The 27,607-nt window shown below is 43.9% G+C and overlaps 1 protein-coding gene across 4 annotated transcripts in view; it reads right to left on the reverse strand.

Moving 5' to 3' along the window:
• LOC126334955 (sialin) overlaps positions 1 to 27,607 on the reverse strand; it is a 273,379-nt gene that overhangs the window by 189,175 nt on the left and 56,597 nt on the right. For all 4 annotated transcript variants that reach the window (XM_049997704.1, XM_049997703.1, XM_049997705.1 and 1 more), the window contains one exon: positions 10,654 to 10,856. In XM_049997704.1, coding sequence (XP_049853661.1) covers positions 10,654 to 10,856 — 203 coding nt within the window. Of the gene's footprint in view, positions 1 to 10,653; positions 10,857 to 27,607 lie in introns of those variants that run through there.

A 27,607-nucleotide genomic window follows, 5' to 3' on the forward strand; every position in this document is an offset into this window, starting at 1 on the left:
TCTTCATTATTCACTTCAAGGCTTTCAAAATACACTACTGGCCATTAAAATTGCTACACCAAGAAGAAATGCAGATGATATTGGACAAATATATTATACTAGAACTGACATGTGATTACATTTCCACGCAATTTGGGTGCATAGATCCTGAGAAATCAGTACCCAGAACAACCACATCTGGCCGTAATAACCGCCTTGATACGCCTGGGCATTGAGTCAAACAGAGCTTCGATGGCGTGTACAGGTACAGCTGCCCATGCAGCTTCAACACGATGCCACACTTCTTCGCGAGTAGTGACTGGTGTATTGTGACGAGCCAGTTGCTCAGCCACCATTAACCAGACTTTTCAATTGGTGAGAGATCTGGAGAATGTGCTGACCAGGGCAGCAGTCGAACATTTTCTGTATCCAGAAAGGCCCGTACAGGACCTGCAACATGCGGTCGTGCATTATCCTGCTGAAATTTAGGGTTTCGCAGGGGCCGAATGAAGGGTAGAGCCACGGGTCGTTACACATCTGAAATGTAACGTCTACTGTTCAAAGTGCCGTTAATGCGACAAGAGGTGACCGAGACGTGTAACCAATGGCACCCCACACCATCACGCCAGGTGATACGCCAGTATGGCGATGACGAATACACGCTTCCAATGTGCGTTCACCGCGATGTCGCCAAACACGGATGCGACCATCATGATGCTGTAAAAAGAACCTGTATTCATCCGAAAAAATGATGTTTTGCCATTCGTGCACCCAGGTTCGTCGTTGCGTACACCATCGCAGGCGCTCCTGTCTGTGATGCAGCGTCAGGGGTAACCGCAGCTATCGTCTCCAAGCTGATAGTCCATGCTGCTGCAAACGTCAGTCGAACTGTTCGTGCAGATGGTTGTTGTCTTGCAAACGTCCCCCTCTGTCGATTCAGGTATCGAGACGCGGCTGCACGATCCGTTACAGCCATGCCTATTAGATGCCTGTGATCTCGAATGCTAGTGACACGAGGCCGTTGGGATCCAGCACGGCGTACCGTATTACCTTCCTGAACTCACCGATTCCATATTCTGCTAACAGTCATTGGATCTCGACCAACGCGAGCGGCAATGTCGCGATACGATAAACCGCAATCGCGATAGGCTACAATCCGACCCTTTATCAAGTCGGAAATGTGATTGGTACGCATTTCTCCTCCTTACACAAGGCAACACAACAACGTTTCACCAGGCAACGCCGGACAACTCCTGTTTGTGTACGAGAAACCGGTTGGAAATTTTCCTCGTGTCAACACGTTGTAGGTGTCGCCACCGGCGCCACCCTTGTGTGAATGCTCTGAATAATCATTTGCATATCACAACGTCTTCTTCCTGTCGGTTAAATTTCGCGTCTGTAGCACAGCATCTTCGTGGTGTAGCAAAATTTAATGGCCAGTAGTGTAGCTATGATTTACAGGAGGTGTGCTGCAAGTTTCCGTACATCTACTGTAGATTAAGCGCCTTCTGTTGTTACAAGACAAAGTGAACCAGCGATTGTAACAACATTACAGGTGTTTACTGATACATATCACATTAAATTTATTTGTTGGTAACGTAAAAAAAAATCTCCAAATTTTTAAAATATGCTTTGTCTAAAAATTTTGAGGTTAATGGCTCTGAGCACCCTAGAACTTAGAACATCTTAAACCTAACTAACCTAAGGACATCACACACATCCATGCCCGAGGCAGGATTCGAACCTGCGACCGTAGTAGTCGCACGGTTCCGAACTGCGCGCCTAGAACCGCGAGACCACCGCGGCCGGCTGAAGTTAATCAAGTGGCAATGTATTGCCTGTGTTAAGCGACACTTCACAGCATTTTCAACATCTCATCTCATGTATTTCATGATGCCCTATCAGGATCTACAAGTCAGTAATCAGAAAAAGGATCGGTTGCCATTAACACCCTTGCCACACATCCATCTCTCATCTCGACTACAAGATTTCAACGTCACAGTCTCATAGAGTGCACATTATATACGCTACTCATAACTCATGCTCCGTGATAGCCCCGGCCAAAACGTTTGTTCACAAGTAGTCCATTTCGCTCTACATATTCAGTTAACTGATGTTCGCACCCTAATGCAGATTAATCTTTGACATGGTTAAAGGAACTACGCGATTCGCAATCTTTACACCACAATGACTTCTAAAACAATCTTTCATTGTTTTAACATAACAAACGCTTCTCCTATGTCATCAAATTTACTGAATTTTGAATTTTTCCTTCCCATTTTAATTCTTCCTCTCTTTTCCTTACTTTTAACTCCGGCGGCACCAAACCCACGGGGACACTGGCCCAGTTGTAGCTGCCTCGCTGCACCCCTGTTATTATCGCTCAATAATTTTCCTAATTGTGTGATGACTATTTCCCGGATATCGTCTTAGAGTGAAACAACATACTGCCGTGGCGCAGTTTTCAACAATATAGAAGTCTCCGTACCGGTCCACACCGTTGCTGAGCAACAGTCTGAGACGAAGCGAATGGCGAGCAACGCGAACGTGTCCGTCCCCGGTCAACAAAATATTATGAAAACCGTGAAATGCAGGGACAGAACGGAGCAACGATAGCAGTCACAAGGTAAGCTATCAACAAACATCGGCCTCCCGCCTATCTGTGGCACCCAAAACACAGCAGTCATATCGACTGCATGTTCCTGCGGTAATTGCCAAGAATGATTGCCTATCGAAGTTGGAGAGCTCCAAACGATACAATCGAAGATGCGATAGTAAATCTATTATGGCGTGGCGCACTTTGTGATCGTCATTTTTATCAGTTTTACGTTGTTTCTTCAGTTCGAGTGCATTACATCCCCGCCGTAATTGTTTGTGATTCCACTGGGAAATCGACACAGTTTCTCTTCATAGCGAATGTAATGTGTGAACCTTCTCAAGTTTCTTCTGCGGACTGCCTCGCATGGGAAAATCTAATTCCATGCATATCCAGTATAGACAAATGTTTGATTTTTTGCCGGAAATATGGACTTCTGCCGGCGGACGAAAGGAGGGACTGTGTTGACTGTGGTGGTGCGAAGTCTGTGAAAGTGCATAAGAGGAGTGTGGACACTGAGATTCTGTTGCAATTTCATTGCGGACTTTCCGGAAAGCGAACCAGCATAAGAAAAAATACGTGGTTCGTGTCCTATACATTATCGATTCGATTCAGACGAGCGTAATTCTTGTGTCGTGCTGAATTCGAGATTATACGTTACAAGCCACAGCATCAGAAACTGACTTATCGGCAAATACTGTGTGTGACTATTTAGGGTTTTGCCGAGAAGTGTGCTCCGTGATAGTGACAAATGACAGTGTTCTAATTGGTGGACCGAATAAAATAGTAGAAATAGACGAGTCTCATATTGCTAGACAAAGGACGACCTTCTAAAAGTAAAGTAGATCATATTTGGGCTTTTGGTGGGATACAAAGGGAGTCACGCAAGTTTTTCGTTGTGAGGGTACTGTCGCAAGACAAGGTGACGTTAGTGGGTCTCATAAAACATTTCATGCTGTCTGGAACAAAAGTCATCACAGACAGATTTCAGTCGTATCAGACTCTCAAAAAATGGTTCTAATGGCTCTGAGCACTATGGGACTTAAACATCTGAGGTCATCAGTCCCCTAGAACTTAGAACTACTTAAACCTAAAATCTAAGGACATCACACACATCCATGTCCCAGGCAGGATTCGAACCTGCGACCGTAGCGGTCACGCGGTTCCAGACTGAAGCGCCTAGAACCGCACGGCTACACCGGCCGGCCTCAGACTCTGAAAGATGAAGGATTCGAGCACGAATTCATGAACCACTCTGTCGAGTTTGTCTCTTCTGATGACGCCAGTGTCCATACCCAGAATATAGAACGGCTGTCAAGTCTACCATAAAAATAGAAGGGCGTGCAGGACAGAGAGACGAACTGTATTTGTTCCAGTACCTATACTTTCACAACTTGCGTTTGCAAGGGAAAGTCGACGCATGCGACACTCTGCCGATATTCCTGCGCGATATTGGCAGAGTTTACCCTGGGTACGGGAAAAAAGGAATTGTCCCTGCAGCTTATACTGTATATCACGCGGACTGTCACATGACGATGACACCGACGACGAGTAAGTCGTCTCCTTTCAATTTACAAGTGCTTCTGTAACGCTTTTCTTTCGTCGTTCTGTATTGACACCTTCAAACATACTCGTAACGCGCGCCACGAGACTTCAATAATCGATTTACTATCGCAACTTCGATATGTATCGTTTGCAGCCCTCCAACTTCGATAGGCAATCATTCTTGGAAATTACCGTTCCTGCGGACGCATAACAAACTCCAACAGGCATGGATGTTAAATGAATATGGAAATCTTCGACATGGGACGTTTACATTCACAGGACATTTACACTAGAATGTTCTGCAGAAATGATCAGCTTTTCAGTCACCTCGGTTCAGTATGTGTCGTGTTGCCTATTAGGTACGGCGTCCGCCATGGGCTCTCATAACTTGGTCCATGCGTCATGGCATCGACACATATAAGGCGCGAGTGACGTCCTGCGGTATAACCATCCACGCTGCATTCACCTGGTTCCAAAGTTCATCTGTGGTGGTTTGCACTGGGCCACAGTGCTGCATCCGTCGTTTCACATCCCACAAATTTTCGATTGGCGCCAAGTCTGGTGATCTGGCGCGCCAGCGCAAAAGGCGGACAGCCTGTGACGCCAAGAAGACACATGTCCGTGCAGCAGCATGTGACCGTGTAATTCTTGCTGAAAAATGGCGTCTGGAGTGTTGTGCAGAAAGGGTATGGCTAAGGGTCGCAGCATGCCTTTCACGTTGGTCATTCTGGTGACAGTGGCCCGGACACGCATCAACTGTGATTTATGGTTATACCCAACATCACCCCGCACCGTAAGGCCTTGAGTTGGCACCGTATGTCTTGTGCGAATGCAGTCACTGTGATGCCGCTCTCCCTGTCTGCAGCAACCCAAAATGCGGCCATCATTTTCATACAAAAGAATCTGGATTCGTTCGAAAACACTATCTGACACCATTCCTGTCCCCAATAACGTCGTTCCATACTCCATTGGCGTCCAGCATGTTTCTGCACATTCGTCGAAGGTAAGCGGAGAAGTGGACGCCGCGCACTAAGCCATGCCGTCATAAACGGCGACGCTTCTCAAGCCTGATAGTCAATCAGTTTCACATGGATGGTACCCCTTCACTTGTTTATCGTCGGCTGCTCTATGCGCACAAATGAAGGATGCCACATTTAATGACACTGATGGCTCAAAAACATCGTTTGGTGTTGGGAGTTCCTATATTGTTGGCGACACCCCAAATCGATTTCGGCTTCCCGACCAGTGTTCGCTTTATACTGCGGAGCTTTACGCTGTTCTCCAGGCTGTCCAATACATCCATCGTCATCAGAGGATACAGTATGTTATCTATTTAGATTCTCTCAGCTCTCTCTTGAGTCTCCAAGCTCTCTACCCTGTCCACCCTCTGGTCCACCGGATTCAGGACTGCCTCCACTTGCTTCACTTGGGGGGTGTCTCTGTGGCGTTCCTCTGTATCCCAGGACACGTTGGTATCTATGGAAATGAAGCGGCCGATATAGCGGCCAAGGCTGCAGTCTCTCTTCTTCAGCCAGCTATTCGCACGATTCCCTTCGCCGATCTACGGAATGTTTTATGTCGCCGTGTTGCTCTTTTATGGCACACAAATTGGTCGACACTTCCCAATAATAAATTGCGGGACGTGAAAGCTCTTCCCTGTGCTTGGACCTCTTCCTCCCGAACGCGTCGTCGGGAGGAGGTAATTTTAACTAGACTCCGGATAGGGCACTGTCTTTTTAACCATCGACATCTTTTAAGTGGCGATCCGCTCCCACTCTGTGCCCGCTGATCTCAGCTTTGGACGGTAAGACACGTTTTACTTGAGTGCCCCTTTTTTACTCTGTTACGCCCCCGTCTACAGCTGTCGCCTGACATATCTTCCATTTTAGCAGATGACACGCCCTCAGCCGATCGCGTTTTCGAGTTTATTGGTGCCAGTGAGATGACGTCAGCCATTTTAAGCTCTTTTTGGGGACAACCAACCCCATTTTATAGTGGTTTTTTAAGCTTTCCATGACAGAAAAAAAGCCCTGATAGTGGACCATGTGTTCCACTGTCCACTGTTGCGCCACAGTCGAGGAGATCGCAGATTTGTCCTGCAGTGCCAGTCGGATGAGATATCGATCTTCTCGGGAGGGGCGGGGCGGGGTGGGTGCGGGGGGGGAGGGGGTCTGGATGGTGGACCTGACCCATCTCGTCGTGTTCTACGACTTTCCGTGAACCATTCTGGAGACCCTTTACACTACCGAAACACTTCCTCCCACACGAGCCTGACTGGATGCATCACATTCTCTTATGCCAATAACGCACTCCCTTTTAAACTCGCTGATTAAACGTTACGGTTGGGGCAAATGTCTGCGAGGCATCCCGCACGTCTGCTGAAGTCACACTGATCGATTACCTTCGGTTTATAGCGACAGCGAGAGCCGCAGGCACATTTTACCGGCAGGTGCTGTTGCGCCGCGATTGCGATGTTGTCCTTGAGCCCGCGCGCCGACATGGTTCGAACGCTAATAATTTCTGCAAAACATACTAATGTATATGCCCTGTGAATACGAACGTCCTATCTCTAGTCGTTCAAAGTTTTCTGTTTTTTTTTTTCTTCTGGACATGAGTACATTTTTATAAGAAACTCTGAGGATTATCGACGAATTTCAAACATTACGCTATATTTTACGCCAGAAAATTAATTTGTGTTTTAAATAAGCGAGAGCAGGTAAATTACTTGAATTTTTTTTTGTTTCATACAATTAAATGAGTGAGACTTTACGCCAATGCTGTTCGTATCCTCAATCGCTGGGTAGTGGACCCACATTTTGACTTCTCGTTTCATAGCTCTCAGTCGGTAGACATCGAAAGAATTCGAGCTGTCAATATGTTACTTCTTCTCACTGCAAACGTTAGGGACTATATGATACTGTGCGTAATAGTCATAAAGCTACAGACATAAGTTTTTGATGCTGTGTTACATTTCAGTGATAAGTAATTTACAGCAGTGGGTATCATTTGTACCTGACCTCTTACGCTATTGTGTATCCCCTGACCTGGCACAACGGGTATCAATCGTTCACTCCGAGAAGACTCTCGGATTAGTGACTGGGGGCACTAGCTGTACCGAAAGAATTCGAAAGACTGTGTGTGATTTCGGACTGGTATTCGCTTGTTTCAGGTCGTTACGAAACCAAAAGTTCAAATGAAATGAGCGTATGGCATCGTTGGCCGAGAGACCTCTATTCAGGGAAAATCGGCCGCAAGGGCAAGTCTCATTACATTCGACGCCACATTGGGCGATTTGATGATGAAGACACAACACCCAGTCTCCGAGCGGAGAAAATCTCCAATTCGGCCGGGAATCGAACCATGGCCCGCTTGCACGGGAGGCGAGCACGTTACCACCCACCTAAGCAAATGGACAGTTCAAATGAAAGAGTCATACAATAAAAACGAAACTCAAAATTCCCATTTAGCTCAAAAGACTTATTTTAAAACATTCAGGAATACTAAGGAAGAACTGGTATATTTAGATTTTTTTTCAGCAGGAGACCAGTTAGTGTCAGCCTGCCAAGCAACAACTGAAGCGAGTGACGCTAGTGCTCCACAGCAAAGTGGCAGAAATCTCTACGTTAATAGTTACACGTGACCTCTGTAGAGGTCAGTCGAGTGCACTGCCTTGAGACGAGAGATTCTCTTCAGGGTAAAGCGTCCTAATTTTGGGCACTTCCCTCTGCTCCTCCCCAGTCCAGTGCACAACTCATCAAAAGAAGACACATATCTTTTAAAGTACTTAACACATGGTGATGATTTTCCCTTAATATATATACATAGAAGGCAACGTCCCGACTCAATAACTCATCATTGCCCAGCCGAAACCACAAAGGATAATAACTTGTAATTTGCAGTGGGTGTAGATCTTATACTGTAGGCGTCGGTTAAGAAGGGGGTGAAACAGAGGATGAAATTTTTTTGAAAATATGTCGCTATTACGACAATTTTGAAGCCAGATCTATGAAAATTGGTATTTGACTTATCGGTTGAAAAAAAAAACACGTGTTTCAGTATTTTTCAAAACTCATCCCCTAAGGGAGTGAAATAGGGGATGAAAAGTTTTATGAAATTATTCATTATGAATGCCTTTTCAAAGCTCAATCTACGGAAATCTGTATTGGCATCTCTGTTAGAAAAAAAATTCTCTCTTTTTGGAAATTCTACCTCTAAGGGTGTGGAACAGCGGATGAAATCTTTTAAGAAAATATTTGGTTCTATTAAAAAAAGCTAAATCCATGAACATTGGTATTTCACTTGTTAGTTAGATATAAAGAAATATATGTTAGGTGACGAATGTCCCTATGGAAATATCACCACAAGAACACAAAATGTTTGATTAACGAAAACCTTGGATTCCGGCTACCGGGCTCACTTTTTCGCCAGAAGTAAATTCGGAAAATACAATGCTTTAGAAGCCTTAATTAGCGCGAAAAAACTAAATCAAGCCATTTAACAGTCACGGCGACAAACTGATATTGTCAGAACTGCATAGCAAAAGAAACGGCTCGTTAATACATTGATTTTTCAATAGATCTAATGTATGTTAATAAAATTAATTTTGATGTAATTACTACACAAACTCGAGTGAAGCACCGGGCGATATAAGCTAGTTACTTAGAAATCGTAAGAAATATATCCGTATTTTTCACGACTTGGTGGGACTGGATAAATCCAGTACTTCCAATAACGTCGTTAAGTCAGCATTTTATGCCCGCTGAAGATTTATCAGAAAGAACAGTTTTTGGTTTGATTTGTTACAGTTAAATGTCAGTTGATATCGGCGGTTGAAGCCTTTTCGACTTCGTAATATCAAACAGATAGACGCAGACGACATGTATCAACTTCAATATAGTGGGTAAACGTATAGATTCTGAGGTTACCGTTTGACATCCTTCGTTCTACAAATATTTTTTCATGCTTTCTAAAAGATTATGGGACTTTCTTATTATCGTGATAGAAGTAGACTGATGAACCAAAACATTATGACCATCTTCTTAATAGCTTGCTTGTCCGTCTTTGGAACGAAATACACCACTGATTCTATCAGGAATCCGATAGTTTATTGGTAGTACTGTGGAGGTGTGTGGCATTATATGTCTACGCACGGGTCACGTAATTCGTGTGCGTAACGCGCCGCTGATCTGCGTGCGGGGTGATGGCGACACAGATGAGTTTCGCAGGATTTACATCAGGCGAATTTGTTGAGCGAGACATCAACGTGAGATCACTGTAATACTCCTGGAACCACTGTAGCAGGTTTTGGCTCCGGGGCACGGACAACTATATTGCTGAAAGATGACATAGCCGTTGGGGAAGACACCAATCATGAAGGGATGTAGATAGTTCGCAGCTGTCAGCGTGTTTTCGACTACTTCCACAAATCCCATGCGAGCGCAGCAGAATGTCTACGATAGCAACTAGCCTGCGTCCGTGGCGCACTTCACGTTGGGATCCGTCGTTCACCTCGATGACGGCGTTTGTGGAGACGACCATCGACCTAGTGCAGCAAAAACGTGGTTCACCCAAAGAGCCAACACGTTTCCATTGATCGACGGCCGAATCCTGATGTCCCGTATCCACTGCAATCGTAACTGAAGATGCAAACTTGTCAACACGTGGTGGTGGTCTGCTGAGGAGCCCCATATTGGAGTTCCATGTTCTACAAGGTACTATAAACGGAGTGTTCCGAAACCTTGTGCGTGCACCAGCATTGTGCTCTTTCGGCAGAGATGACACAGACCACCATCTATCGGACTTTATAGAGCAGATCCACGTTCTGTGTATAGTCGTGGATGTCCAGCCATTTAGCGCCTAGTGGTAGTTTCCCTTCCACCACTTTCCGTAGATGCTGGAGACAGTAGGGCGTGAACATTCGAACAGCTTCGACTTTTTCGAGATACTCGTTCACGGGCTGTGCGTAATAATAATCTTCTCTTGGTCAAAGTTGCAATGGATTTCCAAGTTTGCAGCCTATATCTTCTCTAGGGTGACCCCTCGTCCGTGTCTGCTCCGCTTACATACCTGTACTTTCGTTACCGCGTCACTTGTCCGCAACACCACCAGGGGGCATCAACGTCGCGATGGGCAATGGTCATAATGTCTTGGCTTATGAGTGTGTGTTCTGCTATATTCGATGTTGTGCGTGAAAAAGAGAAATCTCCTTTCAGGAGTGAATTTGTTCGCTTTTGTGAAGATACCATGGAACGTGGTCCAATGAACTGCATGGTTGCTGCCTGTCACTGGCTGGTCGCACGCAGTACATTACAGGGGATGCTGGGGACTCTGCCTATTTCACCGCTCCCAGTAGGCCTCGCGCTGTCTCTCAAGCTAGACTGCGGGGATAATAGCTATTTTAAGCGTGTTGGTTGTTTGCGCAGCGTTCCGTGCGACGCGCCAGTTCGCTTCTGAGCGCGTATGGGGCGTTCCACGACGAGAAACACGTCACGTGTGAGTAAGACTTAACGTAGTGAGTGTGCTGGATGCCTTACCTCTGATGAGGTGTGAACGTCGGGGTCATCCGGGCACTCGTGGCCGGAGGTGACGGAGCCGTTAGGGTGCTGCAGCTCCTGCATTATGTACGTCTGGTTGACCATCGCCACGATACACACGCTCAGGTTCACCTTCAGCCCATAGATGATGGCGAACGACACCGCTGCTAGCACGGCGAACAGGTACCGGGCCTTGAAAAAACCTGTGGACAAAACAGACACGATCGAATGGTTCAAATGGCTCTGAGCACTATGGGGCTTAACATCTGAGTTCATCAGTCCTCTAGAACTTAGAACTCCTTAGACCTAACTAACCTAAGGACATCACACAGATCCATGCTCTAGGCAGGATTCGAACCTGCGATCGTAGCGGTCGCGAGGTTCCAGGCTGTAGCACCTAGAACCGCTCGGCCACCCCGGCCAGCGAGTTGCAGCTCAAATCACTTCCTTACCCGCCGATGGAGGATAGGGAAGTTACACTGACATCCAACTATGTCTTCTGGATGCTTGATAAAATTCTTTTGAACCTATTTACTGTATTCATGTCTTGGTATACCTTTACAAATTTTACCCACCCCCTTTTCTGCGCTTCCTTCAATTACCAAATGTGTGATTCCTTTGTGCTTCAAGGTCTGTCCTACCAACTGATACCTTCTTTTAGTCAAGTTGTGTAACGAATTTTTCTGCATCCCATTCAGTATCTCATCGTTAGTTATTCGATCTACTCATCTAATATTCGGAGTTCTTCTGTAGCCCCCCATTTAAAAACCTGCTATTATCTTCTTTTCTGCACTGCTTATCGTCCACGCTTCTCTTCTGTACAAGGTCACACTCCACACACTTTCCTTAACACAATACTTTTTAACATTTAAATTTATATTTGGTGATAAATTCGTGTCTATGTTGGCTTCTCGTCTATAATGCGTTCAATATGCTGCTCGTAACAGCTTACCCACGCTGCAACCGCGCAGGATAGCCGCACGGTCTAAGGCGCCTTGTCACGGCTCGCGCGGTTGCCCCTGTCGGAAGTACGAGTCCTACTTCAGGCATGGGTGTAAATTAGTTTACGTTAGATTAAGTAGTGTGTGAGCTGAGAGACCAGTGACCTCAGATCTTACCACAAATTTCCAATTTTCCACTTTCAAAGTTTCTTATTCATTATTAGAGCAACTCAGTTCATGACTCCTATTTGATTTTATGTCGATAAACCTGTACTTAACTGACCAGAAGTCCCTCTCTTTCTGCCACTGCGCTTCATTAATTCCCACTTTATCTTACTTCAACCTATCAATTGCCTTTTTGAAATTCTCTAGCCTACCTACCTGATCACAGAATCTAAAAACCCTCGCTCCGACCCGTAGAATGCAGTTATGTCTGTCCTGATAGCAGAATCCCCCTGATTAGCTCCCATCCAGCGATACGAATGGGGGATTATTTAACCTCAGAAATATTTTACGCAAAACTATGCCATCGTCATTAAGCCATACAATATAACGGTTGTATATCATATCTTCAGTCTCCGGCAGCTCACTGAGAAACTGGGTGAATGTGGTAAAGATTTGCATATATTATTCGTTGATTTTAAGAAGGCCTATGATTGCATACATCGCAAGAGCCTGCTCAACTGTTTAAGGGAGTTTGGCATACCAGAGAAACTCATCAATCTGATAAAGATCTGTCTGAACGAAACACGTGCAAAGGTGAAGATGGGAAATCGCATAACTGAGGAGTTTGAAATTGTGACAGGGCTCAGGCAAGGAGATAGGTTGTCCCCTATCCTGTTCAACTTTGCCCTCGAGAAGATCGTACGCGAGACCTTCCAAGAGAACCAAGGGACTGAAATCGAAGGAAAGAGATGGCATACTTAGCCTATGCAGACGACATCTGTTTACTCTCTAGGTCGGAAGAGGAGTTGGAGTAAATGACCAAAGCACTAATGGAGACTGCCAGCAAATTTGGGCTAAACATAAACGAAGCCAAGACAGAGTACCTCGTTATGACGCGTGGTCATTGCCAGACTGCTGATCATCTACAATCACTGCAGTTTGGGGACCATTCCTACAAGAGAGTGCAAGAATTCAAATACCTAGGGGCACTTTTCACTGAGAACTCGTCATGTGAAGCAGAGATCAATGCCAGAATACATACAGGAAAGCTATCTTACCACAGCCTAGCACAACTGCTTCGGTCCAAATCTCTCTCCAGACAGTTCAAGATTCGACTGTACAAAACCTTGATCCAGCCTGTTGTTCTATATGGCTGTGAGACATGGAGTATCCGGAAACAGGACTTCCACAAGCTCCTTGTTTTTGAGAGAAAAGTGCTTCGGAAGATCTTCGGTCCGGTTCTGGATGCAGATACAGGGGAATGGAGGATCAGATACAACAAAGAGCTTGAGGAACTATACCAGCAGCCCAACATAGTAGGAACTGCCAAAGTCAAACGAATGCAGTGGGCCGGCCATGTAGTAGTTTCCCCTTGCTTTGAAGCGTTCAGAGTACCAACAAAGCAAGGCCATGTTGGCTAATATTAGAAGGCCAGATTAGTCAGCCATCCACACAGTTACCCCTACAACTACTAAAAAGGATCTCGCCCCTCTCAGGATCCACGTGTCTGCCCGGCCTCTCCACAGGTACCCCACCGATGTGGACGCACCTACCCTTCGGCAATCTGTATCGCAGAGGCAGCAAGCCACCAGGAGCGGGTAGTTACGGTGCTATTTGTGAGCGGTCTCATTTCGTAAGCAAAGTAGCTGTGCCGTGGTGATTCATACGTCAGTCACGACGATGTCAAGGAGTATACGGGCTGGTCGGGTGTCTTCGGCCGGTCTGACGCAACAGCCGTCGTCCGAGCGCGCCTAACCCAGTCAGTGTGCTTGATGATGAGTAATAGACAGCTCAGAGCGAGGCTGCAGCGCTGAAATTCGGGCCAAGCTCCACACCAGTGAATAATGCGCTCCAGCAATCCCTGACCGGAAGCCAAATCACTTACCGCCTGCGTCCGTGACAGTCTTGTTTGCGGAACTGGCACGTTCAGCGCTGTTATCAGACGCACGACGATGTTATTACTCAACAAAGCGAGCCTTAGACCCCGCCTCGGAACCGACTTGGCGAGGCCAAGCTCCAGATTAAAACTCGTCTTTAGCTCGCAGTAATCGCGGAAAACGCCTTCCCGTGCAACCGCGGAGGCCTGCTGTCGACGCCATCAAATTTACTCACAATGAGAAAGTGAAAGCCGTAGTGGCACTGACGGAAAAGACGACGGAACGTACAATGAAAATGTGTCAATGCTGAGTAAGTTGCCTACGTAACGTATCGTTCCCGGACAGCGCTTATCTGCCCTTCCTGAGGCTGTTGTCTAAAACAAGGGCCCGTATCTGGAGGAAGGATCCTTTCTTCAGCCTACAGAACATGGAAAGATCTTTCTCTAAACCTCTTAAGGCAACAAGATACTTTAGAATGACGGAAAAACAGAATTTTTTAAAAAAATCATTAAATGTTGTAGTCTCTCCTGATTACATAACATACATTATTGCCTTTAGAATGATAAATGACCGCTATATAGGCCTACTAAATTTTATTGTTAGGGTCGTGTACGCTCCCATGCCCCCTTTATTTCAGTTATAGAGAACCATCAATATTCCGGAAAAAACTGAAAATGTTTCCTTCCAGCGACTCAGTTCGGGACATTTATATATTGGTAACACTGCTTGTTTCCGGCATCTGTGAGTTACCATATTTCTTCCTGTTTAGCTTTGCTGCTGTGAAGTCTTTTGTTTACGTCCTACTGAAAGTTTGTTGCCTAAGTGCTACAGGTGTTTGTGGGTGTAGATATGCCTGTATGTGCAGTGATATGTTTCAATGATGGAGTGATAGCTGGATTGGAACTGTTGAGAAATTTGGGCATAAAGTGTGGCTCTAATATGAAAGACGAATTGCTTGCCTTTGGTAGGCTATGGGTGCAGAAACCTGGAAGATTCGCCCTTCATTAGTATTAAAATGAATGGCAAAAGGAAATTGAAGATGAAGAAAAGACTTTCCTTCAGGAATGTCCTGAGACACAGTTTAATGTGACTCATACCTTCGATCTCAATCTTCCACAAGTTGCGTTTCTCAGAATTAGGATACACACATATCATTAAGATAATAAAGCATTTCACAAACTTTTTTTATACCTACCTAGCAGAGATAAACTTTCCTGCAGTTGCAGATACATTATAGAGAAATAATATTTTTATTTAGCACTATTCTAAAAATTAAAATACAAGATATATTTTTTGTGGTTAATATACAACATATGCAGAGCTGTAAAGGCCTAGTATGTCAGCCATCATGCCACACATAACTTGTTACAGTTTGGTCTCCTTCACATGCGTGTTACAGGATTAAATAGCACCACAATTTGAGGAAAAATTGTAAAAATAACTGTGCATCAATTTTTGTTAGTGTTTTGTTTGTAAACATCAATAAGCCCTAAACTGTTCAAAATGCTTGTAAACTATACAGAAAGTATTCTGCATTAACTGTGATGAACTACAAAACTGGTAAACATATACGTAACAAATAGTGTATGAAAGAAGCAAGTGTTGATTTTGACATAATATGGAGTAGAAAATGTACTCTGTGTTCCCAAATAAATAAATGATCCGGGAATATGAGGCCGACTCAGGATTGAGTGATTTCCCAATGACGAACAGCGTTTTCCATTACATAGAAACTTGTAAAAAGTCCAAACAGCATACATCATCTTGCAGAAGCGCTACAAATGGGATCAGCAAATGGTCACTGCCAACGTTCTGCTTCTGATTCGGACTGGCTGGAACGCCTAAATGTTTAATAATTCTGTGGAGCGGTTTGGAGTTCATCAAACCCAGCAGTCAGCCGACGGCCTTCGTCAGCTGTATAAATGATGTTTATTCTGAGGCGGACGTGGAGTTTTCGTACAATATTTCAAACGTCGGGAGAAAGTAGTCCCTTGTTATCAACCGCGTAAAATGCGAAAGTTCGCATCCATTTGAGGATTGGGGTGGATTTCAAGTTCAGCCATTCCGGTTTTCCAAGTGAAGTATCCGTTTAGTGGGTGTGCAGATATTCAATAGGCAGAGAACTCAAATTAGGTTGGGGAGCCATGTAGCTAAGTGGAATGTGGCATTTACTTAACGATACAGACTTGTTGCGGCTTAGTAGAGACCAATACATTATATTTGTTACCGCGAATATTTGAGAGTGATGTGTTTCAGTGACATTTTCCCTATCGACTTTGAACTGTATTCCTGTCCAATCATAGAATCCTTCCTCAAAGGAGTTAGACAACTACAGGGCTTTTAATTATGGGTCTTCGAGCTGTGAGAAGTTCAACCTTCTCCACTGATCAAAGCGAGGCTGGTGACCTCTATTTAGAATGATTGTTAATGTAAAAAGGTAGAGAATTAATCCTTTTCCGCCAATATACATTTCCGACTAAATTTGCGGAGCGCAGTTTGTCTCGCAAACCGCACATCGCCAAGCACGTCTGGATTCAAACCACAGGCGCGAGTGTCATTTCGTGCGACGCCAACGGACTAAAGGAACGTTTGGACTAGATAGCACGCTATATTTCGGAAAAAGGGGCACGAGTCCGCGCAGATACAAGAGTCTACCCCAAGAAAGAAGCAGTAGAGTGTACACGATAAATATCCCACGCAATATATGTATGAATGTGTTAACAGCCAATAATCTCAGTGTTCATCAACAATACTACGAATTACCTACTTCGCTAAAATAACACGAATTTTACCTCACACAACAAGGCCAGCGAGGAAACTCTTCAAACAGTTCTGTCTATGGGATTTGGTTTAAAAAGGTGCGACAATAAACGTGTTATCGTGTGCGAACGAGAGTACATAGTTTCAAAAGGACGTAATACGTTAGATTTTCACGAAAGAAATGAAGCATCACAATTAAGAAATCAAGGAGAGTGGACCTGGATAAGTTGAAAGAACGAAAGGTTGTTGAGAATTTCAGAGGGCCGGCCGTAGTGGCCGTGCAGTTCTAGGCGCTACAGTCTTGACCCGAGCGACCGCTACGGGCATGGATGTGTGTGATGCCCTTAGGTCAGTTAGGTTTAATTAGCTCTAAGTTCTAGGCGACTGATGACCTCAGGAGTTAAGTCGCATAGTGCTCAGAGCCATTTGAGCCAATTTCAAAGGGAGCGTTAGGCAAAGACTGACAAGAAAGGCCAGTAGTTTTGACAGATGAAATAGAGTAGGCAGCAGAGGATCAAATTGGTAAAAAGACAAGGGCTAGAAGACATCCGTGGATAGCACAGGAAAAAATATAAAAATTAAATAAATAATGCTGGCAAAAAGGAATATAGAGGATCTATACAAGGGAGATGTACTTGCAGGAAATATTTTAGAAATCGAAGAGGACGTAGATGATTATAAGATGGGAAATTAACTCCAATTCCAAAGAAAGCAAGTGCTGACAGGTATGAATATTACTGGACTATAAGTTGAATAAATCATAGTTGCAAAATACTAACAAGAATTCTTTACAAAAGAATGGAAAAACTAGTAGCAGCAGACCTAGGGGAAGACCACTTTGGATTCCAGAGTACGGCAGGAACACGTGAGGCAAATAATTTTATTTAAAAAAGCGGATAAAATGTCACTAGAAGCCTTCCTAAAAGACAATCTCCATTCCTTCCGAACTGACTATGCAAATGTAGACGAGATGTGGCTCAAATTCAAAGATATAGTAGCAATTGAGAGATTCATACCTCATAAATTGATAAGAGATGGAACGGATCCCCATGCGAAGTTCAGAAGAACGCGAAATCCCGAAGATTGGCTAAAATTTACAGACGCGCGAAATTTGGCACGGACTTCGATGCGAGATGCCTTTAATAGGTTCCACAACGAAACATTGTCTCGAAATTTGGTAGAAAATCCGAAGAAATTCTGGTCGTATGTAAAGTACACAAGCGGCAAGACGCAGTCAATACCTTCGCTGCGCAGTGCCGATGGTACTGTTACCGACGACTGTGCCGCTAAAGCGGAGTTACTGAACGCAGTTTTCCGAAATTCCTTCACCAGGGAAGACGAATGAAATATTCCAGAATTTGAAACACGAACATCGGCTAGCATGAGTTTCTTAGAAGTAGATACCTTAGGGGTTGCGAAGCAACTCAAATAGCTTGATACGGGCAAGTCTTCAGGTCCATATTGTATACCGATTAGGTTCCTTTCAGATTACGCTGATACAATAGCTCCCTACTTAGCACTCATATACAACCGCTCGCTCACCGATAGATCTGTACCTACAGATTGGAAAATTGCGCAGGTCGCACCAGTGTTTAAGAAGGGTAGTAGGAGTAATTCATCTAACTACAGACCTATATCATTGACGTCGGTTTGCAGTAGGGTTTTGGAGCATATACTGTATTCAAACATTATAAATCACCTCGAAGGGAACGATCTATTGATACGTAATCAGCATGGCTTCAGGAAACATCGCTCTTGTGCAACGCAGCTAGCTCTTTATTCGCACGAAGTAATGGCCGCTATCGACAGGGGATCTCAAGTGGATTCCGTATTTATAGATTTCCGGAAAGCTTTTGACACCGTTCCTCACAGGCGACTTCTAACCAAACTGCGGACCTATGGGGTATCGTCTCAGTTGTGCGACTGGATTCATGATTTCCTGTCAGGAAGGTCACAGTTCGTAGTAATAGACGGCAAATCATCGGGTAAAACTGAAGTGATATCAGGTGTTCCCCAGGGAAGCGTCCTGGGACCTCTGCTGTTCCTGATCTATATAAACAACCTGGGTGACAATCTGAGCAGATGATGCTGTAATTTACCGTCTAGTGAGGTCGTCCGAAGACCAGTATCAGTTGCAAAGCGATTTAGAAAAGATTGCTGTATGGTGTGTCAGATGGCAGTTGACGCTAAATAACGAAAAGTGTGAGATGATCCACATGAGTCCCAAAAGAAATCCGTTGGAATTCGATTACTCGATAAATAGTATAATTCTCAAGGCTGTCAATTCAACTAAGTACCTGGGTGTTAAAATTACGAACAACTTCAGTTGGAAGGACCACATAGATAATACTGTGGGGTAGGCGAGCCAAAGGCTGCGTTTCATTGGCAGGACACTTAGAAGATGCAACAAGTCCACTAAAGAGACAGCTTACACTACACTCGTTCGTCCTCTGTTAGAATATTGCTGCGCGGTGTGGGATCCTTACCAGGTGGGATTGACGGAGGACATCGAAAGGGTGCAAAAAAGGGCAGCTCGTTTTGTATTATCACGTAATAGGGGAGAGAGTGTGACAGATATGATACGCGAGTTGGGATGGAAGTCATTACAGCAAAGACGTTTTTCGTCGCGGCGAGACCTTTTTACGAAATTTCAGTCACCAACTTTCTCTTCCGAATGCGAAAATATTTTGCTGAGCCCAACCTACATAGGTAGGAATGATCATCAAAATAAAGTAAGAGAAAGCAGAGCTCGAACAGAAAGGTTTAGGTGTTCGTTTTTCCCGCGCACTGTTCGGGAGTGGAATAGTAGAGAGATAGTATGATTGTGGTTCGATGAACCCTCTGCCAAGCACTTAAATGTGAATTGCAGAGTAGTCATGTAGATGTAGATGTAGAATACTAATCCTACGAGTTATCTTAGCAGAGAGGTTAAGGAAAGGCAAACTTAACGTTTATCGCATTTGTTAACTTAGTGAAAGCTTTTGACAATTTCGATGGGAATACACTCCTTGAAATTCTGAAGGCAGCAAGGGTAAAATACAGGGAATAACAGATTATTTACAATTTGTACAGACGGCTGTTTTAACAATCGAGGAGCATGAAAAGGAAGCAGTGGTCGAGAAGGGAGTGAGACAAGATTGTAGCCAATGTAATCTGTACTCAGAGGAAGCAATAAAGGAAGCTAAGGAAAATTTGGTTCTGGACTTGATGTCCAGCAAGAGGAGAAAAAAAAAACTTTGAGGTTCGCCTATGACGCTGTTCTGAGAGACAGAAAAGGACTTGAAAAAGCAGTTGAACGGAATGGACAGTGTCTTGAAAGGTGGATATATAATGAACATCATCAGAAGCAAAACAAGGATAATGGAATGTAGTCGAATTAAATCAGGTGATGCTGACGGAATTAGATTAGGAAACGAGACAGTTAAGGCAGAAGATGAGTTTTGGACTTTTGCTATTTGGATTCCAAAATAACTGATTATGGCCAAAGTAGAGAGAGTATGAAATGGCACGAAAAGCATCTCTCAAGAAGAGAAATTTGCTAACATCGAATAAAGATTAAAGTGTTATGAAGTCTTTTCTGAAATTATTTGTATGGGTTGTAGCCATGTACGGAAGTGAAACATGGGCGATAAACGGTTAGACAATAGACACTTCTGGAATGTGGTACTACAAAAGTATGCTGAATATTAGGTGGTAGATCACGTAACTAATGAAAAGGTAGTGAATAGAACTGGGGAGGAAAGAAATTTGTAACACAACCTGACTAGAAGGAATCGATTGATATGATACATTCTGAGACTTCAAGGGATCTCCAGTTTAGTATTGGAGAGAAGTGTGTGGGTAGGGGAAGGGGGAGGGTTAAGAATCGTAAAGGGAGACCAAGAGGTGGATACAATAAGCAGGTTCAGAGGGATGTAAATTGCAGTAGTTAGAAGAGGAAGCTTTCACAGAACAGAGTAGCAGGGAGCGCTCCATCATACCAGTTTTCGGACTGAAGACCATTACAACAATAACAACATAATTAAAGAGGTCATTGGCTTATTCAGGTGAAACATTGATTCGTACAGATTACACTTTGAATAACTGCTGTTACAGTTATACTGTGCGAGACGTCTTTCAAACAAAAATGCCTATCAATGTTTAGTCGCTGCGCTATGCAGGGCACTGGCGTATGGTCATATACCTTGTGAATACTACACATGTGAATATACTGGAGTGTGCAAACACGAGGGTGTTGCCACCCTGACAGGTCTTCATTTCGCTTTTCCAAGTAATACTCTATATATTCGGCGAATACCCATGATACACCAAGAAGTTTAGACACGAGCGTCAAGAAGTGTTCTCCAATGTAGAAGATGACAGGTGGTAGTCTGCATAAAGAGGGAAGAAAATGATATAATTTCACTACATAACTGCCAACCCACCATCCATATGAGTCACAACCAGATTTAACATGTAACAGCCGTAATAAACGTATCTCTGTTCTAAAAGTGGAGTTAGAATTTTAAACGGACTGTTCTCCAAATGTTAGGAAAATAATGATATAATTTCTCATACACGTTTGTAGGGAGTTTGATAAAAACAGTTCAAGTAAGATATAATAAATAAGCATTCTGGCAGCCAACATTCGTGTGACTAAGTATTTTTATTTCCTCAGTGACTGGTTTCGACATGTCTAATGGCCATCTTCGGATCTACCGGAAATACAACACATGTACTTCTATATTGCATTTATGCGCCGATACCGGACAGGGACATTCAATTAAAGGGTTCTCCCCTGTACGAGAATTACATAACGTGTGCACGATGCAAATTGTGACACAGAACGACGATATATGGAAGCCTGGATCGGGCCACGAGTAGAGCACGGATAGCCAAGACGGATAAGACGACCATTCGCGTAAAGTGGGAAATCCGGGTTCGAGTCCCGATCCGGCACAGATTTACGTTGTCCTTATTCCCTTGTACAGCTGGCGATTGGTCGTATTCGCAACTGCGAATACATTTAATGTATTTAATAATGGCTGTAGTCAACACAGGCATCGTATATATCGCTCTCACAATGTGGTCGATGGCTGATTTACACGCAACCACGTTATGCGCATCCACAACGAGTAGTCGATTTTGAGCAGGAAATCGCTCGCATAAAGCAGGCTAAGGACAGTTGCTTCTGGTTGTGCTGATACCCGGTTGTGCTGATACCCAGTGTCAAGCAGCGGGAGCGCCGTTCAGAGGCATATCATGAACTGAGGCTATAAAGCCGATGACGAACGAAAACGAGAAAGTTGTTGAAGCATCATACGAAATTTCTGTCTTAATAGTAAAAACACAAAAAAACTCATACTATTGGTGAGCCGTTAGTCGAACCTTCCATTCTTAAAGCAACCAGAGTTATTTCTGGAGAAGATAGTACGCGAAAATGAACAAGATACTTCTTTCAAATAACAGTCTGCAACATAGGATCGAAGAAATGAAAGTGAAAGAACAACTAATTAAAAGACTGAAAATGTCAGCGAAAAATATATAAGACAACTCTTTCAAGCAACAATGAACAACGTAGGATCGAAGAAATGGGCATACGTGTGAAAGAGCATCTTGTTAAAATGTATCCATTTTTGTCTTGCAGAGTGACAATTCTATTAACACAGGTCAACAATATCACTTTAATAGGACACTGTCGATTTGTGGACGAGAAAAAAATGATGGAAGAGCTATTGTTTTCTAGAAACTTGGAAGCATCAAAACGTTCGGATCCATTTTCTACCGTTAATGAATTTTTGGTGGAAATGGTTTGTTTTGGGACAGAGTTATTGAAATTTGTACTGGAGTAGCACCAGCCACCCTTAGGTTCACCTTCAGTTTACTAAGTACGGCCAAAGAAAAAAGTCCTAATCTTACTTGCTCTCACTGTATCATTCAGACACAGACCCTAGCTTCAAAAATTTTATCTCAGAAACGGTGCACTGCACTAAAAGTGACTGTTAATGTAGTTATTAAAATTAAGTCAAGTGCTGTGTAACTCGTTTTTACCGAGTCCTATGTAATGACCTCATGCAAGTCTGGTGGCTTTTGAAGGGCAATATGCTTAGCAGGCTGTATGAATTAAAATTAAAGAAATAACTATTTCTTTTGGTAAAAGGAAAAGGTGAACTTCATTGGTCATTCACTGATTGCATCTTTTTATTTTCTCTAGCGTACCTAGCACTGTTCTCACAAATATAAATAATTTAAATTTGAAACTACAAAGTAGAAACACACTAATAATGGCTGCCAATGATGCCATCTTGGAAAAGACAACTATGAAAGAATTGCCTGGGGTTATCGCTACTTACATTTTGTCATTCCCTCGATTTAATGAACTTTGACTGGCAAAAGTGCGATGTCAACGAGTGGAAATTTATCATCAGTGAACACCTGGAACGGCTTCAAGGCGAGTTCGAACTTTATTTTCCTCATCTGTGCTTAGAAGACTGGCAGTACAAATTTGCAGGATCACCCTTCACAACTGATATGCATACACTTCCTGATGAAATACCAGAACTGGAATGTGATTCGAGTACTAAACACCAGTTTCAACAAATGGAGTTGGAAAAACTGTGGACCAGTTTCCTTCCCATTTATCCAAGTGTGGCAAAGAAAGCCAACCATTGTGCAGTTCTTATCTAGATACCTATGTGAGACCGGATTCTTGTCACTAGCCATCATGACAACAAAATACTGCAGTCACCTGGACGTGGAGAGTGACCTTAAATGTACTTCAACTAGTTTGAAACATAGTATTCAGGAGCTGTTTAAAGAAAACCAGTTTCAACCGTCTCACTGATGTTTGTCACTTTCATTAGCTATTTAAGTAGGAGACAAAGACATTTCTACTTCGGCTGAAAAGTCCTTTGAAACACTATAATTTTGTACTACTATACATCTGATAATTCCCTTTTACTAAAGTGTGGGTTGCAGATTACTGACAAAGTTTTGCAAAGAAATTATAAATACATATGTAAATAAATAAACATAGGAGGGTCATGTGATATTCTAAGGTTGCAAACGGGGGCACCAGGAACAAAAGGTTGGGAACCAATGATCTAAGCTCCTAATAGGCAGGTTCAAGAAAGATTAGAGAATGGCTAGTGTCTCAAATTATCGCTTCCCCTGTAAAAGCTAAACGTATATTCAGTAGAAGGAGAGAGGTCCTTTATATGCACGGTCGCAGTGATAATCATCACAACGTGATGTTCAGGACACATAAATTTGGTCTGCAAGCAGGAGACGGAGCATCAATGGCTGGAACAAGTCAGTTAGTTCTACAGATCATATTCACGATGAAAGTTATGATATGGAACACGTTAAAAGAACAAACATAGAAAACAAACACAGACATACACATATACAAACATTTATATGACAATACATTGGTCATTTCTTCTACATCTACATCTATATGACAACTCTGCAAGTCACACTTAAGTGGCTGGCAGACGGTTCATCGGTCGACTTTCGCAATATTTCTCCATCGTTCCACTCTCGAACAGTACGCGGGATAAAAGAACACCTATTTCTTCCGTGCGAGCTCTGATTTCTGTTATTTTATTACGAAGATCATTTATCCTTATTTAGCTGGCGGTGAACAAAATACTTTCGCATTCGGAGGAGGGTTTTTCCTCTGTAAAATGGCTTAACATCTATATTCAACAATTCCTCCATTGTATTGAAGGAACTGTTATGTAGAAACATCTTTAATCTACATTTGAAAACATTTCTAGTATCACTCAAACATCTGGAATCTGGAAAGTCTTGAGAGTGTAGTCCACAATAGCGTCTAGTAATATTAACAAATGCAAACATTCTCCACCATCGTTCATTCCTTTAAATAACTCTCCCACCGCCGAAGTAACAGGCAATACTACCAAAATCAAAGTTAACGTCTTTCTGATTTGTTTTCGTTTCATTTATTTTCCCCATTAAAACCTGGATTCCTGGCGTTTTACGAGTTGGGAAATGTTACACTTCCTGGGGCGACCAGCTGCACACTGCATATTATCTAGCTGCTACCACTCAAAGACGTCTCGCCGGGATTCCATCTGGATCTGTGACGATTCAGTAACCCATTTTAGCGAGTTAAATTGTTTACATCGGCCGGCGTGAGAGAGCGCTCGAGTCTCATAATAGACCATTTACCGATGTCACTGTATCGACAGTTCTCGTATTTCTGGAAGTTTACAGTGTCGCTACAGCTACACTGACGGAAAATAAAATCGCAACACAAAAAATAATTACTGCGCAGTAACGAGGCCGGCCGGTGTGCCCGAGCGGTTCTAAGCGCTTCAGTCTGGAAACGCGCGACCGCTACGGTCGGAGGTTCGAATCCTGCTTCAGGCATGGAAGTGTGCGATGTCCTTAGGATAGTTAGGTTTAAAGTTCTAAGTTCTAGGGGACTGATGACCTCAGATGTTAAGTCCCATAGTGCTCAGAGCCTTTTGAACCATTTTTATTTTTTGGACAGTAACGACATTTCGGAAACACCTTGTCTAGGTAACATATTTAAATGATTAACATTGCAAGATGACACGTATATGTAAGCTCGAGCTAAGACATTGGAAATGTGAGACGCTGGTACATTAATAACCGGTCTAAGCGCCAAAATGTTGTATGCAAGCATGCACACCTGCGTGCATTGCATTGGACAGTTGCTGGATGTAAGTTTATGGGGTGGAGTTCCATGCCCGTTGCACTTGGTCTGTCAATACAGGAACGATTAATGTTGATAGTGGATAACGTTGGAGATGTCGTCCGATGACGTCCGATATGTGCTCTACTGGAGATAGATCTGGTGATCTTGCAGGCCAAGACAATATGTAGACACTCTGTAGAGCATGATGGGTTACAAAAGCGATATGCGCGAGCGTTATCCTGTTGGAAAACGCTCCGTGGAATGCTGTTCTTGGATGGCAGCACAACAGGTCAAATCGCCAGACCGACGCAGAATTTTGCAGTCAGGGTGCGTCGGATAACCACGAGAGCGCTCCTGCTGTCATATGAAATCAGACACCAGACCGTAACTCCAGGTGAAGGTGCAGTGTGTGTAGCACGCAGACAGGGTGGTTACACGCCCTCAATTGGCCTCCTCCTAACTAATCCAGGACCATCACTGACACCGACGCAGACCCAGCTTTCTTCAGAAAACACAGCAAACCTCCACCCTGACCTCCAACGAGCTCTCGTTTGACACCACTGATGTCGCCAATGGGGGTGGCTCGAGGTTGGTGGCAGGCTCGGAGCTGTCCTTGAAATAATCGATTTGTAACAATTTGTTGTGTCACTGTGATATCAACTGCTGTTCGAACTGCTGTTGCCATACGACAAACACGGCAATCTTCCCTACCGGTAGTACCAAGTGGCCATCCAAAGACCGGTCTTCTTGCGACCATACATTCCAGTGACCACTGGTGTCAGCAATCATGTGCAGTAACTACATTCCTGCCAAGTATTTGTGCAGTATCGTAGAAGGTACATCCAGCTTCTCGTAGCCCTATTACATAATCACGTTCACACCCAGTGAGGTGTTTATAATGGCATTCGTGATTGAAATCAACTCACCACGTCCAGTCCCAAAGGTAAATAACGCTCACGACTGTTACACCTTGTGTTTAAAACAAACCTTATTTGCGTTCTCATGGTGGCGCTACTTGCGCCCTTCTTATGCGGCTGGCGCGAAATTTGAATAAACATCATCTTTCAGATGCAGAAACACGCCTGTCAACTTTCGTTTACGTCGCGGTGTATACAGGGTGGTCCATTGATAGTGACCGGGCCACATATCTCACGAAATAAGCGTCAAACTAAAAAACTACGACGAACTAAACTTCTATAGCTTGAATGGGGAAACCAGATGGCGCTATGGTTGACCCGAATATCAACTGCGGTTTTTAAAATAGGAACCCCCATTTTTTGTTACATATTCGTGTAGTAGGTAAAAAAATGAGAATGTTTTAGTTGGACCACTATTTTCGCTTTGTGATAGATGGCGCTGTAATAGTCACAAACGTATAATTACTTGGTATCGCGTAACATTCCGCCAGTGCAGACGGTATTTGCTTCGTGATACATTACCCGTGTTAAAATGGACCGTTTACCAACTGCGGGAAAGGTCGATATCGTGTTGATGTATGGCTATTATGATCAAAATGCCCAACGGGCGTGTGCTATGTACACTGCTCGGTATCCTGAACAACATCATCCAAGTGTCCGGACCGAACGCCGGATAGTTACGTTATTTAAAGAAACAGGAAGTGTTTATCCACAGCCGGCCAGAGTGGCCGAGCGGCTCTAGTCGCTACAGTCTGGAACCGCACGACCGCTACGCTCGCAGGTTCGAGTCCTGCCTCGGGCATGGATGTGTGTGATGTCCTTAGGTTAGTTAGGTTTAAGTAGTTCTAAGTTCTGGGAGACTGATGACCTCAGAAGTTAAGTCCCATAGTGCTCAGAGCCATTTGAACCATTTTTTTTTTTTTTTGTTTAGCCACATGTGAAACGTCAACCACGACCTGCAACAAATGATGATGCCCACGTAGGTGTTTTAGCTGCTGTCGCGGCTAATCCGCACAGCAGTAGCAGTCAAATTGCGCGAGAATAGGGAATCTCAAAAACGTCGATGTTGAGAATGCTAAATCAACATCGATGGCACCCGTACCATATTTCTATGCACCAGGAATTGCATGGCGACGACTATGAACGTCGTGTACAGTTCTGCCACTGGGCAGATTTTTTGCACGTGTTGTATTTAGCGACGAAGCGTTATTAAGCGACGGCGGTAACGTAAAGCGTCATAATACGGACTATTGGACAACGGAAAATTCACCATGGCTGCGATAAATGGAACATCAGCGACCTTGTCGGGTTAATGTATGGTGCGGCATTATGGGAGGAAGGATAAATGGCCCCTATTTTATCGATGGCAATCTAAATGGTGCAATGTATGCTGATTTCCTACGTAATATTCTACCGATGTTATTGTAAGATGTTTCACTGCATGACAGAATGGCGATGTACTTCCAGCATGATGGATGTCCGGCACATAGCTCGAGTGCGGTTGAAGCGGTATTGAATAGCATATTTCATGACAGGTTGGTCGTCGAAGCACCATACCATAGCCTGTACGTTCACCGGATCTGACGTCCCCGGATTTCATTCTGTGGGGAAAGTTGAAACATTTGC

The sequence above is a fragment of the Schistocerca gregaria genome, chromosome 2 (assembly GCF_023897955.1).
Source record: "Schistocerca gregaria isolate iqSchGreg1 chromosome 2, iqSchGreg1.2, whole genome shotgun sequence".
NCBI classification, from domain to species: Eukaryota; Metazoa; Arthropoda; class Insecta; order Orthoptera; family Acrididae; genus Schistocerca; species Schistocerca gregaria.